At 32.8% G+C, this 16,012-nt stretch overlaps 1 protein-coding gene across 1 annotated transcript; it reads right to left on the reverse strand.

The window, feature by feature from the left end:
- Positions 1-816: 816 nt before the first annotated feature.
- LOC148620727 (DENN domain-containing protein 10-like) lies at positions 817-10,347 on the reverse strand. The gene is made up of 8 exons (XM_088574474.1): positions 10,285-10,347; positions 9,168-9,364; positions 7,663-7,891; positions 6,370-6,487; positions 5,403-5,543; positions 4,832-4,899; positions 3,627-3,721; positions 817-2,031 (listed from the first exon to the last, which is right to left on the reverse strand). The coding sequence occupies exons 1-8, from the start codon at positions 10,331-10,333 to the stop codon at positions 1,858-1,860; spliced, it is 1,071 nt and encodes a 356-aa protein (XP_088430600.1). The 5' UTR covers positions 10,334-10,347; the 3' UTR covers positions 817-1,857.
- Positions 10,348-16,012: the final 5,665 nt, after the last annotated feature.

Raw genomic sequence — 16,012 nt, forward strand, 5'->3', positions numbered from 1 at the left:
ACTACTATCTATAAAAATCCTTGCACTGAACAAGAATGTGGGCAACGTTTTTAATGAAAAGACCAATGCACTGACAGTCACGAAACAAGAGTTCATAGAACCATTATGTATATGAAATGTTTAGCTACTTTTCTGACTACTCTGATTTTTAACATATTAAGTATGATTCTGTGCAAGAATCAGGCAATGGGTGGCACATCATATTCCTCAATTTGGTATTTTTTGCCTCAAATATATTCAATACATCTAGAAATCAACTGAAAAGCTATTTAAATTTATCCTGAAGCATCTGTGACATATATATTTTTTGACTGCTTATATAAGGAAAAAGTGCAGGAAAAATTTTCCCCATAAATTTCCATAGTGCATTTCAACTAAACTTGATCTATCAATAGCTTAAGAAGGCAAATTTTACAAACGCTTTGATGGTTATTTCTGGAGGTTATCGGGTATAAATACTTGATTAATGCAATAAAATCTCTGTCTTGTTTTTCTTCATGTGCCACACCTTATACACATTTTGCCTGATTTTTAGACGGAGAAATTCTTAAATGCATCTCAAACATGGATACTATAGTATATAAAACACTACTCTGCTTTATAATACAATAGTCCATGGAATGGGGGATAACAAATAACAGAGATGCATATTACTGTTAGGACCAGTTAAATTCTGGAGCTCAATTCATCAAACACTGATTTTAATTAGTGATCTAATGAAGTTTCCTGAAAATTCATTGAGCAAAAACAGAGAAGCTACAGACAATATTATATAATAGACCCCTAAACTTTGTTTGCAGTGAGTATCAATAATGATTAATTAAATATTGCATTTATTGTGCATAACAGTATTAAAATTTTCTAAAATGAACAATTTCTAACATTCATAAACATCTTGCATAACATGGGTTTTGATATGGCATTCATATAATGCTATAAATACAAACAGCAATGAAATTATTATATTGAAATAGGCAATCATGAGTATTAACTGTAAATTCATTAACAATATGATTGTTCCATTCATACTTTGTATTAGGGTTTGGTAAACCATAAAATTTAAAAACCAAGTTTATTAAAATTGATGAATTACCCTCAGACCAATAAAATGTTATAGAACCACAAAAACAATTTATGGTCAATGAACAAAAGTATCTTTCACAGTAAAGTCATGAATTTCATGCATATAAAACATGTTTTTTTTTCAACGATATTTAAACAAATTTAGTAATTTGTAAATGCTGGTATATTTGAAGGTGACATAATTTATTAGGTAGAAAACTAAAGAAGCAATATAGACTATCAGTAAATCAGAACAGATCAACAAATTGGCTACGTAACAAAATTTCGAATGTGAGTGAGAACAATGAAACAAAAATGGAATTATTTAAGCAATGATACAGAAGCATATTTATAGACAGAGAAAAAAATCTTTATCTGAGTAAGAAATTTCTAATGCAAAGTAATTGGAAAATTATCAAACATCTCCAAGGGTAATATTATCAAACATCTCCGAGGGTGATATTCTAACATTCGTTTTAAGAAAACTAACATTCCTATCCATCATTCAAAAGTTTTTCCATAATTTTTTTATACCCTACATTGAAACTTTTTCAAAAAATTGATACCCAACATCCACAAGTTTTTCTTCCAAGAAAATGGATACTCCACAGGAATAAAACAAAGTAAAATTGTTTCCTCATTTGATCTCTCCTTCATGGATAAGCAAAATAATATATCTATATGTTTTTTTTCATCATTACATTCTCTGAATTAAAATTTGATTCCTGATATGAATATCATTCAAATATACTTTCAAAGAATTTTGTATTAAAAATTTGGTGGTTTATTGTTCCTTTACATTGGTACCAGTCCTTCACAAGCAGCTAAATTAAATAGAAAGTTTTCTGTAGCTGGTGTCATTTTCCGCTCTCGTAACACTTCTAATGTTATATATTGTTTATTATCTTCTCCTGTCACACATAGTGACTTTAAATTGTTAATTAGCTCCCTTGTCTTTGATGCAATTTCCTGGAAAATAAAATTATAACACAATGAAGAAATGGTCCTTCCACATTCTTTGTACAAATATTTCTATGTACAGATTAATTAAAAAAATAATCATGGACATTTAGTACTGCAATTTAGTTATTACTTTTGCAATTTTGAGGAAAAATGGGCTAATATAATATTAAAATTTATTTATAAGACTTCTTATTATTTAAATTGGAACCCAATTACATTTTAAATACATGTATTGTTTGTTTGTTTGTTTGTTTGTTGGTTGGGGTTTAACATCCGAGCAGCAATATTTCAGCTATATTCAGACGATGAACATGAAATTGATGATAAAATGAACATGAAATGATGATGAAATGAAAAAGGGATGGGACACAAGGATAATGGGGTCGACAAATTTTGATTGCCACTGGAAATAGGGAGAGATGGGTAGGGTTGGGCAATTTAGCCTCCTGTGGCGGAGCCCTATGGTTCCTACTCTGGGAGAATACCACAGTAGGGTTCTTTAACGTGCAAGGAACGTGGCATCTTTCCCAACACGGTGCATGTAATAAAGTAAAGTGGCACATGTTGTCATGCTAGGCATACCCCCACTCATACAGGAAGATTATATAGTGGAGTGACCAAAATCCCTTACAACGTGCTGCCTCATTTAAATGAAGCCACACAACAAATTTGAAATTAATTCATCCATTGGGACCCAAGATAATTGGGACAAAATTTGGACAGATGGACTGACAGACAAGGTGATTCCAATATACCACCCACTTGTTGAGGGGGGTATAAAAGCATTGCAATAGTTTAAAGTATTAAAACAGTGTAATGTTGATAAAGTTCACCAACTTATCTCGTTAAACCTTGTCATTTGACATCAACTTTTTACTATTAAAAAGGAAGCACATTTTTATCTTAACAAACAAAATAAAGTACATGTGTATATAGAACTTGATTACTGTGAAGGTACTTTTATTCATAGATATCAATTTTCATGGACTGCAGACAAAATGTTGATTCGTGGATTCTTAATTTAGTGATTTGGCATATCCCACAGTACAAATAAACGAAAAAAATATGTATTACGTTGGTAATTTAATTTCGTGGTTTGAGTCAACCAGGAAATCCAAGAAAATTGGTACCCCCACAAATGTAAGTACTTTCGCAGTATAAGATATGATATTTGTTTGGAAAAAAACATAAAATTTCTATTTTCTTTCAATATCCTGGTAGTTATAAATTGTAAAATAAACACACAACTATAAGAAAATCTAAGTAAAATGTAATGATACATTTTCGAGTTGAAAATAAAATGATACAATAATTAATTGGAAAGAGTGAATAACCAAAAATGATCACAACTTTTTAGGAACACCTAGATTTAACGAGTGTGCAAATGACGCACGAGTTAAATCTTCCAGCATATTTGGTTAGTTATGGTTATAAACGACAATACATTGATTGTCCTACTTATAGATTTTCTCCATCATTTTTTGCTATTTTCAACTTCTACTTTATATTTAGAGATCTGCGGATTTATATACTTGATGCAATGTTTTGGCAGGAGGAGGTCCGAGAGTGAAATTACCTATTGCTAAAAGTTACTAGATTACCTTTATCAACTGTTCATCAGTGATATCCTCTTTTTCCCCAGAATTTACCATAAATATTGCTGTATCTTTGTGAAGTTTTCCCATTGCAAAAGATTCTGTAGATGAAAAATAAGAAAAAAATTACAGTGAAGTGTTTATAAAGTTTGAAAAAAATGTAATATCAAATGAAATTTTAATCATAACAGTCTGTTGTTGGGTATCAATATGACTAAAATCACGACCCTATCTCAATACTGTATATTCCGAAAAATCATTTTCTCATGAAATTTAAATCTTCCATTAAAAATAAAACAATACACTATGAGCATTTGAACAGATTTATATCTCTGTCCTTAAGTATTGCCTAATTTACCTAAGCTGGTCATGAACATGTATTTTTATTCTGTTACAGACCTTATATGTGTCTAAGACCAAGGCCAAGGTCCATGAAAATTCTAAAAATCCTAATTTCTACAAATATTTGCTCAACACTCATAACTTGACCTTGGTTTCATAAAATTTAGTTTTTCCTAAGATCCTTTCTCAACTGACAACTGCAAATTTCAATCAACCAGACTGCTCAAATTTGAAGATATGAGGATAGATGCAGAGATTTAAGGAGAATATGAAACCTGGTCTTTATCAGACACTTGAAATCAAAGATTTGAGAAAAAAATCTTTTCTGTTTCATTTACAGAAAGATATTCTCATACACAGACCATAGCAACATGATTTAAGTTGTAGATCAGATACCAAATAGAATGAGAATACATACCTTTAAGAATTTGTAGTTGTGACTATTTGACTGAAACAGTACAAACTTTAGCCAGTGTAGCTGTCACTTTTCGACAGAGACCATTTCAAATCTTTAGCCAGTGTAGCTGTCACTATTTGACAGGGACAATACAAATCTTTAGCCAGTGTAGCTGTAACTATTCGACAACGACCATACAAACCTTTAGTCAGTGTAGCTGTCACTATTCAATGGAGACAATACAAATCTTTAGCCAGTGTAGCTGTAACTATTCGAAGGAGACAATACAAATCTTTAGCCAGTGTAGCTGTCACTAGTTGACTGAGACAATACAAACCTTTAGCATATGTAGCTGTGACTATTTGAATGTGACTGTACAAACCTTTAGCTTATGTAGCTGTGACTATTTGACTGAGACAATACAAACCTTTAGGATGTGTAGCTGTGACTATTTGAATGTGACTGTACATACCTTTAGCATGTGTAGCTGTGACTATTTGATTAGTTGTAGGATTGATAAAAAGATCATATAATTCTGTCCTGCAAATACACATATATAAATGAAATAAATATAACATGTATACAAACTGCATTAACATAGAGTACATGTCTGTCATATATTTTATAATTTGTAAATGATAAAATGATTTTTTTCAGTCATGTATGCACTGTGTGATACTTTCAAATCAGCAAACAATTATAATTTTAGTGCTTAATGAAATCATGAAAGCAAATTTTCCAACATTGTTAACCTCAGTAACTTCAATAACAAACAAGACTGCAATGTATGTTCTAAAGCATTTTATCCATGTAAAACTGTATATTTTTGTAACAATTGTTTAAAGTTTTGTTGGTGGTATAATATAATGAAAAAATTCCAAAATTTTGATACAATTCTGACTGAATAAACTTCAATATCACTCAACTTTACTGAGAAGGTATCTAATTTTCATAACTTGCTGCTCGGGCGTTAAACCCCAACAATCAATCAATCAATTTTCATAACTTATTAAAGCTTAATGAATTAATGATTACAAAATTACCTCCCCTCAATAGATGCATCAGTAAATCCAGCTATATAACTGCTTTTCTGTGATAAATCATTTAAATCTGTAGAATCCAGCTCGATGTATGGATAGGCTATATCCCAATTCTGTCTATGCCACACAAATGCAGGTAAAGATCTAAATTTATCCAAAAAAATACAAATTAAAAGATTATGTAGTAAATTCTTCATGTTGGTTGACATCATATTGTTTAAGAAATATATCACGGAAACTCCATGTTATCATTGGTTTACCACGGGCTGCCCATTTATGTCACATTATTTTACATCCGAGCGATAGCAATTCTAATAGGACTAATTTCTTCATATTTTTTATCCTGCACAAAATGTTGGTCATGTGTTTATCACTTTTTTACCATGGCTGTGGTCTAAAGAGCTTTGAAGCATGTCACATTAGAATTCTATATCAACAATGTTTGAGACATATAAATTTTAACCTGTCAAATGTCTACATGTTTCTCGACCCACTAGGGCCAAGATTTGGGATTAGGATCATGTGATTGATAAAAACACTTGGTAAATTATGATTTGAACTTTAATTTTTTTTTCTAATTGGAAGGTGCTCTGACAAATGGATCACTGGAATCTGAATATTTATCAGTTTAACATGAAAAATTTAAAAGAAAATGAAAAGGGACAAAGCCCATGTCACAAACTCATTTTTGTTATTTTAAAATTTTACCTGCTTTCATTTTAATACATATTCCATGGTGGAATATCAGTACAAATAAAAATTTTGTTACACCATTACACATGTCTTACTAAGATGCAAAAATCCATGACATAAGACACATAATTATGTGACAATCATTTATCATTTTTGTTGTCGAATATATTATTAGCAATTTCAATGACAAGAAAGTCATGTAAAGAAAATACACATGAATTTACAATATGTTGCAGCACAGCTTCCAGATTCCTTTAACTTACAGTAACAAATTTACCTGACAAATTCTAACAAGTCCTCTAACTGGTTCTGAGGGTAATAAATTGCTATTCTTTTCTTTAATAATAACGCTGTGTAAATCAGTATAGTTTCAAGTCCAAATGCTAACACAATACCTAATAATAAAAAAATGATTACATTAGTACTATAATGAATAATGATACTGCCCAATTTTTTGGTTATTCATTCACTATCAGTTATAGATTTAGTTCTCCTATAACACTTTTTTAAACAGATCAAGCTATTCAGCTGTAAGGTAAAATACTGGTGTATACCACTAAAAGATTCATTGTTGCCTTCTGATTTTCATAGCAGTTGTAAAGGCATCTTTCATATTTGCTGTTTATGTCAAATTTTGTCTATACATGTATTAGAGGATTTGGGAATTTATGACTATCAAACCAAGAGGGGTACATGTAGGTTGAAAATATTTCTCTGAACATGAAAGACATCTCAGATGCTACCAAATTAATGTCTAATTCTACTACTTTTAGAAATAGTTAATTAAAAAGTCTGCTCCCTTTGCTCTTACTGAAACAGCAGTTGACCTCAGCATAAATGATCAAGTACAGAGTATCAGTCTTAGTAAGAATCATGCAAATTCTATAAAATGTGATACACCTCAAAAAAGGATACGTTTTTATTTTTGTTATTAAGTTACTATACAGCTCTTTATGTTGAAATGTATAATTATTCATTCCAATCTGCCTGCTCTTAGGAGATAATCAACATGGAAAATCCAATAGTTTCTATTGTCTTTCAGTGTCATTTACAGAATTATCTCCCTTAATTTTAATTTCTACAGTACATTCTATCTAATTTTATCTCCTATCAACAAGGGTTATATGAATCACATTTTGCATGATTCTCTATATATAAGGGTCTGAAAAATTCCCAACGATGTTAGAACTGTGAAATTTGTGATGCAAATTTTTGGTCGTTTCCTCCGCGGGACTCGAACTTGTGGTCTAGGGCACTGGACTTTGTGCAGGCAGTGTTGCCACAGATGTCACAGCAGTACGAATTCAAGTCCCGCGGAGGGAACGACCAAAAATTTGCATCGCAAATTTGACAGTTCTAACATCGTTGGGAATTTTTCAGACCTTTCTATACATTTACATATCTTCCCTGTATCAATTTGATCCGATGGAGCAGTGTAGCGAATAGAGTCAGCACATTCTGAGACGTTTATATATATATATATGTAGTTTAAAACTTTAACTTATCTAAACTGCATTGAGACTAAACATGTCATTTTCATCAAAATTGTTAAATAATATACTTATATTACCTTTTAATTTTGAATTTATATATGCATGCTTGGCATCAAAGTCTCGAACTGAAAATCTACCATTCTCATCTGTTGAACAGGTTCCTCGTGTAGTTACATGTAAATATAATTCTAACATAGCAGCAGGGTTTCCAGTTTTCCTGTACTTTTTTGATAAAATTTTACCAATGACTTCATACTTTTCAGGATTGAAATCTTTTGCTTGAAGTACCAATGAGAAATGTGTAACCTGTTGAATAAGTAGAATAAAAAGTAAAACAATATATATGTGTTAATTTCTCTGTTAATTTAAAAAGGAAAAACTAAAAAATGGTATTACAGTTGTAATTACTGCAAAAGAAGAAAAAAGGTAAAATATTTACTCACAAATAATTCATGTAAACATTAACAGCAATGTACAAATGTACATTTTTAATACACTGATCATTTTTTATATAATACATTAAATACAAAGTGGCACGTTTAGACACGAGAAGTATTAACGTCGTGTCATGCGTGCTGAATACAGCGCTATCTGAAAATTCAGGGGAGAACACTGGTTATCTTTCAAAATTTAAATTCTATTTTGTCAATTCATAAGATTTGTGGTCTGACTGTTTTGTAATACAATGAATATCAACATATGTAACAAGATGTCTGGTTAAAAGCAAATAAATTGATAAATATTCCATACAAATTTTGAACATTCTGAATGCATAGGCAAACCTCTTCCTCGTAGTTAAATTTGAGTTTTTCATAATATTTTAGTTTGTATTAAAGTTTACATAACATTACACACCTAGATTACATTTCAAGTATTTGTGGAGTTGCTGTTTCCATAAAAAAAGAAATTTTCAGAATGTCACAAATACAGTTGAAATAAACAGCTGTGTAAAAGAATGTAAGTGATACATAATGATATATGATCCTTTTTTTTCAATACCCCAAATATTGATATCAAATTCCCTCAAAGCACTTTTAGTTACCATACATGTACATGTACATGTACATGTATGTCACATGAAAAGATGGGTGAATAGACAACTGTGTACCATAAAATGTCCGTCAAAAGATTAGTGTACAATAATAAATAATTGGATTTTTTCATCATGTGCAAAGCACTGTATAGTTTGTCACCATGTTTTTAAGTACCATTCTGTGTAAGAATCAGGCAATGGGTGGCACATCATTGATCCTAATTTGGTTTTTTATGACTGAAATATGTTCAGTACATAAAGAAACAACAGAAAAGTCATTCATATTTATCCTGAAGCGTCTGTGACATAGATATTTTTACTGTTTATATAGGAAAAAGTGCTGGAAAATTTTTCCACATTTTCCCATAGTGCATATCAACTAAATTTTACCTAACAATAACTCAAAAAGGCAAAGTTCACTGACTTTATTGTTATTTCTAGAGGGTATGAGGTACCAATACTTAGATAATGCAACAAAATCTCTGCATTTTTATTCTTCATGTTCCAAACCATTTTGCCTGATTCTTAGACAGAGAAATAAATAAATACCTTTGGTAAATTATCCCCATCATTAGCCTGGCAAGTGTAAATGTAGTACCAATATCTTCTCCACTGACTGTAGAAGAAAGGAACAATATTCTCTGTAGTCAAAACCAATTGACTTTTCCTAAGAAAGAAATTTCTTTCTTCTTCCGACACATTTGGATATGACCATGTCCACAGAACATCTCCATTAGTATCACGCTCTGTAGAAGTAAAATAAAATAAAATTAGTAATCTTCATGAATAATATATGGTCTGGTTTATCATTTTTTTTAAATTTTTCATCCTTAACTTAGGTACAACAGTAATAAACTATATACATGCAAACTACAAAATAGTTCATGATTGTAGTGGCAATGATAAAACCTATATTATGTAGGACCTCTATAGCATTGTAAGCCAATGTCCTACAGTACCAATCATGATAAAGAAGTACACTCCACTTACTCAATTAATACATGTATGAAAACAAATTTACAAAGAGCAGTGGAAGTGTGGTCGGTGTGGGGAAGATATATGTACTTCTTCACTTTTTCCACTTAAGGAGTCAATAACATATTTTGACAAAACTCAATGTCAAACCTTTAGCTGAACTCATACCACAATGCAATGCATATCACCCCAATGAATCAATGAACATGGTGCACTCTACAAAACTCACATCCTTACCAGCAAGGGGTAAAATCAAAGATCCCTGGCAATGCAGACTAATGCCCAACAAATTTGGTTAAAGGAGTAATATAATAAAACACCTAATTCGCAACACACTTTAAACATTCATTGTAATAAAGTCATTGTATGTGGTAATAGCCTTTAAAAAAACATGAAATGACATATAATATAGGACATTTCATTCAGAATTTGTAATCTTGTACATTTTGGATGTGTTGTGCACCATTGCAAATGATGGGTAGAAATTGAATAATAACTCGTGGTACGTGTTTGAAAAATTAATTGGGGCTTATTTTTGACGCTATCAGTAATGTCTAATGACAAAGACCGAATTATTTGATTCAGAATCCTTGTATATCAAATTGCAATTACAGAGAGGTAGTTATTGTTCTCTCTATTTAGCATATCTATTAAGTACTCGGGGAAATGTCTCTCTACAATAAAATCTAACCAATTAGTCCTGCAGATTTACTCAATACCAAATTAGTGGGCGCTGCCATTTTGTTATCACGTGACAGACACTTTGCAAATTGAAAATAAACGTATTTCATTTTATAACACGTTTTGTTGATTATTTCAATTTTTGTTAATTAACATTATATGAGTAATGTGCCTTAATTAGTATTATTTTTTTTTACTATACATTAATTTTCTTTTCAAAAAGGGTATAATTTTTAGTTGATACGGATTAATCAATGTCGGGTAGAAATAAAAAGGAAAATACGGAAGCTGTTTGGTGCTTCCAAAGATGTCCGCCATTAATATTGATTGATTGATAGTTGGGGATTAACGCCCGAGCAGCAATATTTCAGCTATATTCAGGCGATGAACATGAAGTGGATGATAAAATAAACATGAAACGATGATGAAATGAAAAATGGGACGGGACACAAGCCAAGGATAATAGGGTCGACTAATTTTGATTGCCACTGGAAATAGGGAGAGGTGGGTAAGGTCGGGCAATTTAGCCTCCTGTGGCGGAGCCCTATGGTTCCTACTCTGGGAGAATACCACCGTAGGGTTCTTTAAGGTGCGAGGAACGTGGCATCTTTCCCAACACGGTGCACCGCTGTGGTTTGCGGTCAGGTTTTTCGTATTATAGCCTGACAACCCCAGCATGTAACACGCCAGGGATACCCCATTCCACCACCTGGGGCACACGACCCAGTTACTCTGTGTGTAGAGCGCCCTAACCCCCGGCTAGGGTTCTGAACAATATTTAGTCACCTTTTACGACAAGTTTGACACCCGGACCTGCACGGGGCCGTCTGCCACTAATAAACGTCCTTTCGGTGACATCCACTTTCACCGTTGTAACTATTTCCATCTCCCATTTTTCGACATAATTGGTCAATGGAATTTGGGGTCCATTACAGCCTCCACTTCCAGATATCTAACCGAATTAATTTGTCGCTAAAGAATATATTATCGGATTATTGTTTTCAGTATAAGCCAATATTTGTACCCCAATGACACAAAAAGCCAAGATTGTTGTGATTCAATTGTTCTAGCGTCTTGGTCTTCCTAGGACATCACTTGTAAAATAACTAAAACTACAAATGTGTATTACTTCTCGATAATAATTTTCTAAGTTCGAAGTGATTTATAGGTCCAACGGGCCGGGTGAATATTTATTTATTGTAATTACTATTGATGTTTGTAGTCATTTACATGTCACTATAATAAACAATCTATCTATCTATATGAACATATGTGTAAATTTCATGTAGCCCAATGTCCCTGCTTTCCAATGGTACCAAAAAGTCGGGGTAACTCATACGGTTTCGGAGTAATTTGAAAACAATATTTCTTAAACCCCACCGAAAATCGCTTAGATTGGCATATGTTTGAATGTCAAAACCCCTAGAGTATTTACGATTCAGTAAAAATAGCATATGCAGTATTTTTCTGTTCAGTACTATCACAATTAATTCTTCTGGGGTTCTTTTGATGACTTGTGGTGACTATGCGTCACCTAAGTCACACGATGTCTCCATAGATGGTCTCCTTCCTTTCATACAAAACCTCTTAGACTTCATCACATTAGAACCAAACTATTCTATACCCCTCACTCTACTACACTCAGTTTACAAAAAAAGTCTTGACACTACTGTTTCTGACCCTACCTCATCATAATACAGACTTGTTGCCATCATTTTGAAAACCAGTTTGTGTGAAAAGTCAAGATGAAGAAAAACTATCATTTCTTCCCCCATATTTCAAAGACAAATCCATATACCAATGATTTCCTATTCCTATACTTCATCCATTGGATCCAAATTTTCAATTGTAAAAGACTATTATATATGCAGAACCTCGAGATTGAGGACTTCAAGGTTAAACCACCTGACAATCTAATTAAAACTACATCTTGTAATTTGTCCACTACGTATTGAATGCAGGAACGTATTGGACAAATTACAAGATCTAGTTTTAATTAGATTGAACCACCTGACTGTTCTTGCAAAAACTCTCAATTCAAATATAGTCCTCCCGGTCAAGTTTTTTTACGGGAGATTTAACCATCGAAAACGAATATCTGCGTGATATGTTTTTTAAGTTCCCAATTACCGTGAACCACGCTCCATAAATTGGAATTATAACTGTAAAGTTCCTATGGATGCCGTGGAGGACTACGCAAGAAAATGGATAAAACGAGAACATGAAGACATTGATTCTCTGTCAGAGTGGTTAAAAGCCGTGAGGTCTTTAATTTTGAAGTTTTAAGTAGGTCAATGAGTGCCAATGCTACATCAGTTTTCAAAGACCCCGATGAAACAAAAACATCGTCGACTATACATGATAAATATGTTGTTGTACCAGCAGACAAAGCCCAAAACAACATTGTTTAGTCTGCAAAAAGTTTTACATCCAATGTTTATTATCATAGGAAGATGTAGAAAATAATAGCAGTGATAAGACCTATACTGCTACCACACTCTGCAAAGAAGAGATTGTGGAAACCATAAATCTGTTCTATCCTCTTTTGGTCTCTCTACCAGGGACGATGATTGTGATTTACTGTCTACGTATAGGATTCCTAAACTCCACAAGAATCCATACAAGCAACGTTTCATAGCAGCTGGATCTACAAAATGTACCACCAAACCCCTTTCAAAACTTTTAACTTCTATACTCACGGCTATCAAAGGGTCTGCAGTCCTACCACAACACTTGTTACCCCCGTAGTGGTATTAATTCAATGTGGATCCTGAAAAAAATCGAAAGATCTTTTGGAGACAATCAGTTCAAGACTATTATAAGAATACAGTAGCATTAAAACCTGTGATTTTCAACACTGTATACTTCTATTTCCCATACTCAGTTAAAATCCCGACTTAAAAACATTATACACCGTTGTTTTTCCTAAAACGATAGTAGACCTAGATACAAATATATAGTTCTTGGTAGAGATTCCTCTTACTTTGTAAGAAATCATTTCAAATCATCTTACAAATACTATACAGAGGAAGATGTTTACAAAATGCCAGAATTTTTAATCGACAATATGTTTGTCCAGTGTGGTGGACGCGTTTTTCAACAAACGTCAGCAGTCCAATGGGAACAAATTGTGCTCCTCTCCTTGCTGACCTATGCCTTCACTCTGAGGCTGACTTTATAGCTGATCTGATCCGAAAGAAAGAATATCGTTTAGCTATATCCTTTAATCACAATATCCGCTATATAGATGACGTATTATCTTTAAACAATCCTAATTTCGGGGATTTGATACATCGCATCTACCCCAAAGAACTTGAGTTAAGGATACTACAGAAACTATGAAGTCAGTCTCATATCTTTACCTACACTTAGAAATCGATGGTTAAGGAAACTATTGACCAAACTTTAAGACGAACATGACTTTTCATACAGAACTGTCAACTTTCCTTTCATATGTAGCAACATCCCTTCAGCACCTGCGTATGGAGTGTTAATATCACAACTCATACGTTATGCCAGAGCTTGCCGAAACTACGCAGACTTTTTGTATCGCGTTGGATTTCTAACAAATAGGCTTCTGGAACAGGGTTATGTTGCTACAAGATTGAAGTCACCACTACAGAAGTTTTATGGTCGTCATCATGAACTCGTTGATCGTTGTGGTGTATCCATCTGCCCCATGAAAACTGATTTATTCAACGTGTCATAGTTTTCCTTTCCTCTATCGTCTACCCCGGACTTGACTTTTTATGAGCAACTCGACGGTTGTTTCTAGAAAAGTAGAGGACTTTTACCCTACCGGTGCACCTGGTCCATACTCCCAGTGTTTAGTGGAGTCCGAGTTGTTCATTTGCTTTCGTTACTTTGTATGTATGATTTTAGTTACTTCATGTTCTTTGTTGTGTGTGTTTTCCATGTCTGGTTTTTGTCCCCGGATCACATTCTTTGATTACCAATATAACCTTGGTGCCCTTGATTACTCTTTCATAATAAGAAAAATTGCGAAAATGGCATTTTCGATATATTACCCATAAAAAGCCGCATAAATTCGACTCAATAAGTTATTGCTTAACCAAAATTTTGTTGCATTCCATATAAAAGGAAACCACGAAAAACTGATTTTCATGAAAGAATTTCCAAAAACAGATAAAAATATTACCCTTATAATACTGGTTTCCGGATCAAACAAAATCTTCTTTCGCAGCATAAATACCGACACTGTAAAAAAAAACTTATTTTTAGGCATTCATAATTAAGATAGTGACGAATCCAACGTATCTGATCAACGCATGCCCTTAGACGTTCCTTTATCGGGGTTACAATTCGTAAAAAGGGCAACTTATAAAAACTTTATAGATTTTCTTCTATAGCACCCGTTTTGTAATATTTTCTAAATATCGTAGTTCAAGCAAGCTTTTGTATGATACTGTACATTTATATAATATCTTAATTTTCAAATTAACCCAAGTAATAAATATTAATTTTCAAATTAACCCAAGTAATAAATATCTGAACTTTTTCAAGTCCAATAAGGTGAAAAATTGACACTCCTACCCAGTAAAAAATACCTCATCATGAACTCAAATGTAATTTTTTAGCATGTAAACGGTGTAGAAAAGACACGTTGGGAACTTTTCTTTTTATTATGGATTTATTCCTTCTATCTGCCATGCTTATTTCAGGCACTTATTTCTCAGTTTCAAGGTGAAAATAATGACATTTTTTAAGAAAAAATCGGAAATATATATTTTCTTCCATTGCACCTGTAATTGGCATTTTCCAAATATCGTTTTTCAAACATGCTTTTGTGTTTTCAAATTCATTTATAAAGCATCTTAGCATCTTATGAGCCAAAATAATGCATCATTTAACTTTTCCAAGGCCAATTGGCGAAAGAATGGTACCCTCTACCCCACTGAAATATGTCTCAATATGAACCAACATCAAATACCTAAATAATTTACATCTTAAGATACCTCAAAATTAATGTCTTTTGGTTCTGTGGGTGTCAGCTTCTGGCGAAGTCTGTTTGCAGCTCTGTTTAATTTGTCTGGTTTTTGGTAGGTTGATCATCGTCTGTGATGTGCTCACGAATCTGCTTGTCTACTATGTTGTCATCTGATATCTGGGTCCTTCTGTTAAGACATAAAAATAATTTATATAATCTTTCATTCATTTATTAAAGCTGCATTAGCTGTCATTTTCGTAAATTTTTGTTTCTTTTGAAATATGCCTTAACCTTAAAAAAAACCCCAAAAAATCGACCTAGTTAAATTCGTACGCATGTCACTTCTGGTGACCTTAATCCGCGCATTTGCTGTAAGGGTCGCTTCTTTTATAAAATATCTGATTGCATAGCGAAATTGGTTATTCAACGGCAAGGAAGACCGACGGACTCAAGCTGTAAAAGAAATAAGTTCGAATATAACGCATTGATCCTCTTGAAATTTACCTATTGTGATATAATGTGGCACAAATATGGTCATTATTCATTTTAAAACTAATCAAGAACTAGATGAAATGTTATGAAAACAAGACACATGCTTACCTGTGTATCCGTTATTGTTATTTTTAACCAAGGTTAAAGTATTTTTAAACCAGGTGAATGGCCTGTCTGCAATCTTCGTAAGTAATGACGAATAATGATTAGATCAGAGCTATCGATCTTCCCTGATTGAAAAAAAAAGCTTAATTTCACAATATTCTGTAGGTGTTATCGACATTTATTGCTTCAATTG

This window comes from Perna viridis, chromosome 3, assembly GCF_037379345.1.
Source record: "Perna viridis isolate PV_CMFRI_1.1 ecotype Kerala chromosome 3, ASM3737934v1, whole genome shotgun sequence".
NCBI classification, from domain to species: Eukaryota; Metazoa; Mollusca; class Bivalvia; order Mytilida; family Mytilidae; genus Perna; species Perna viridis.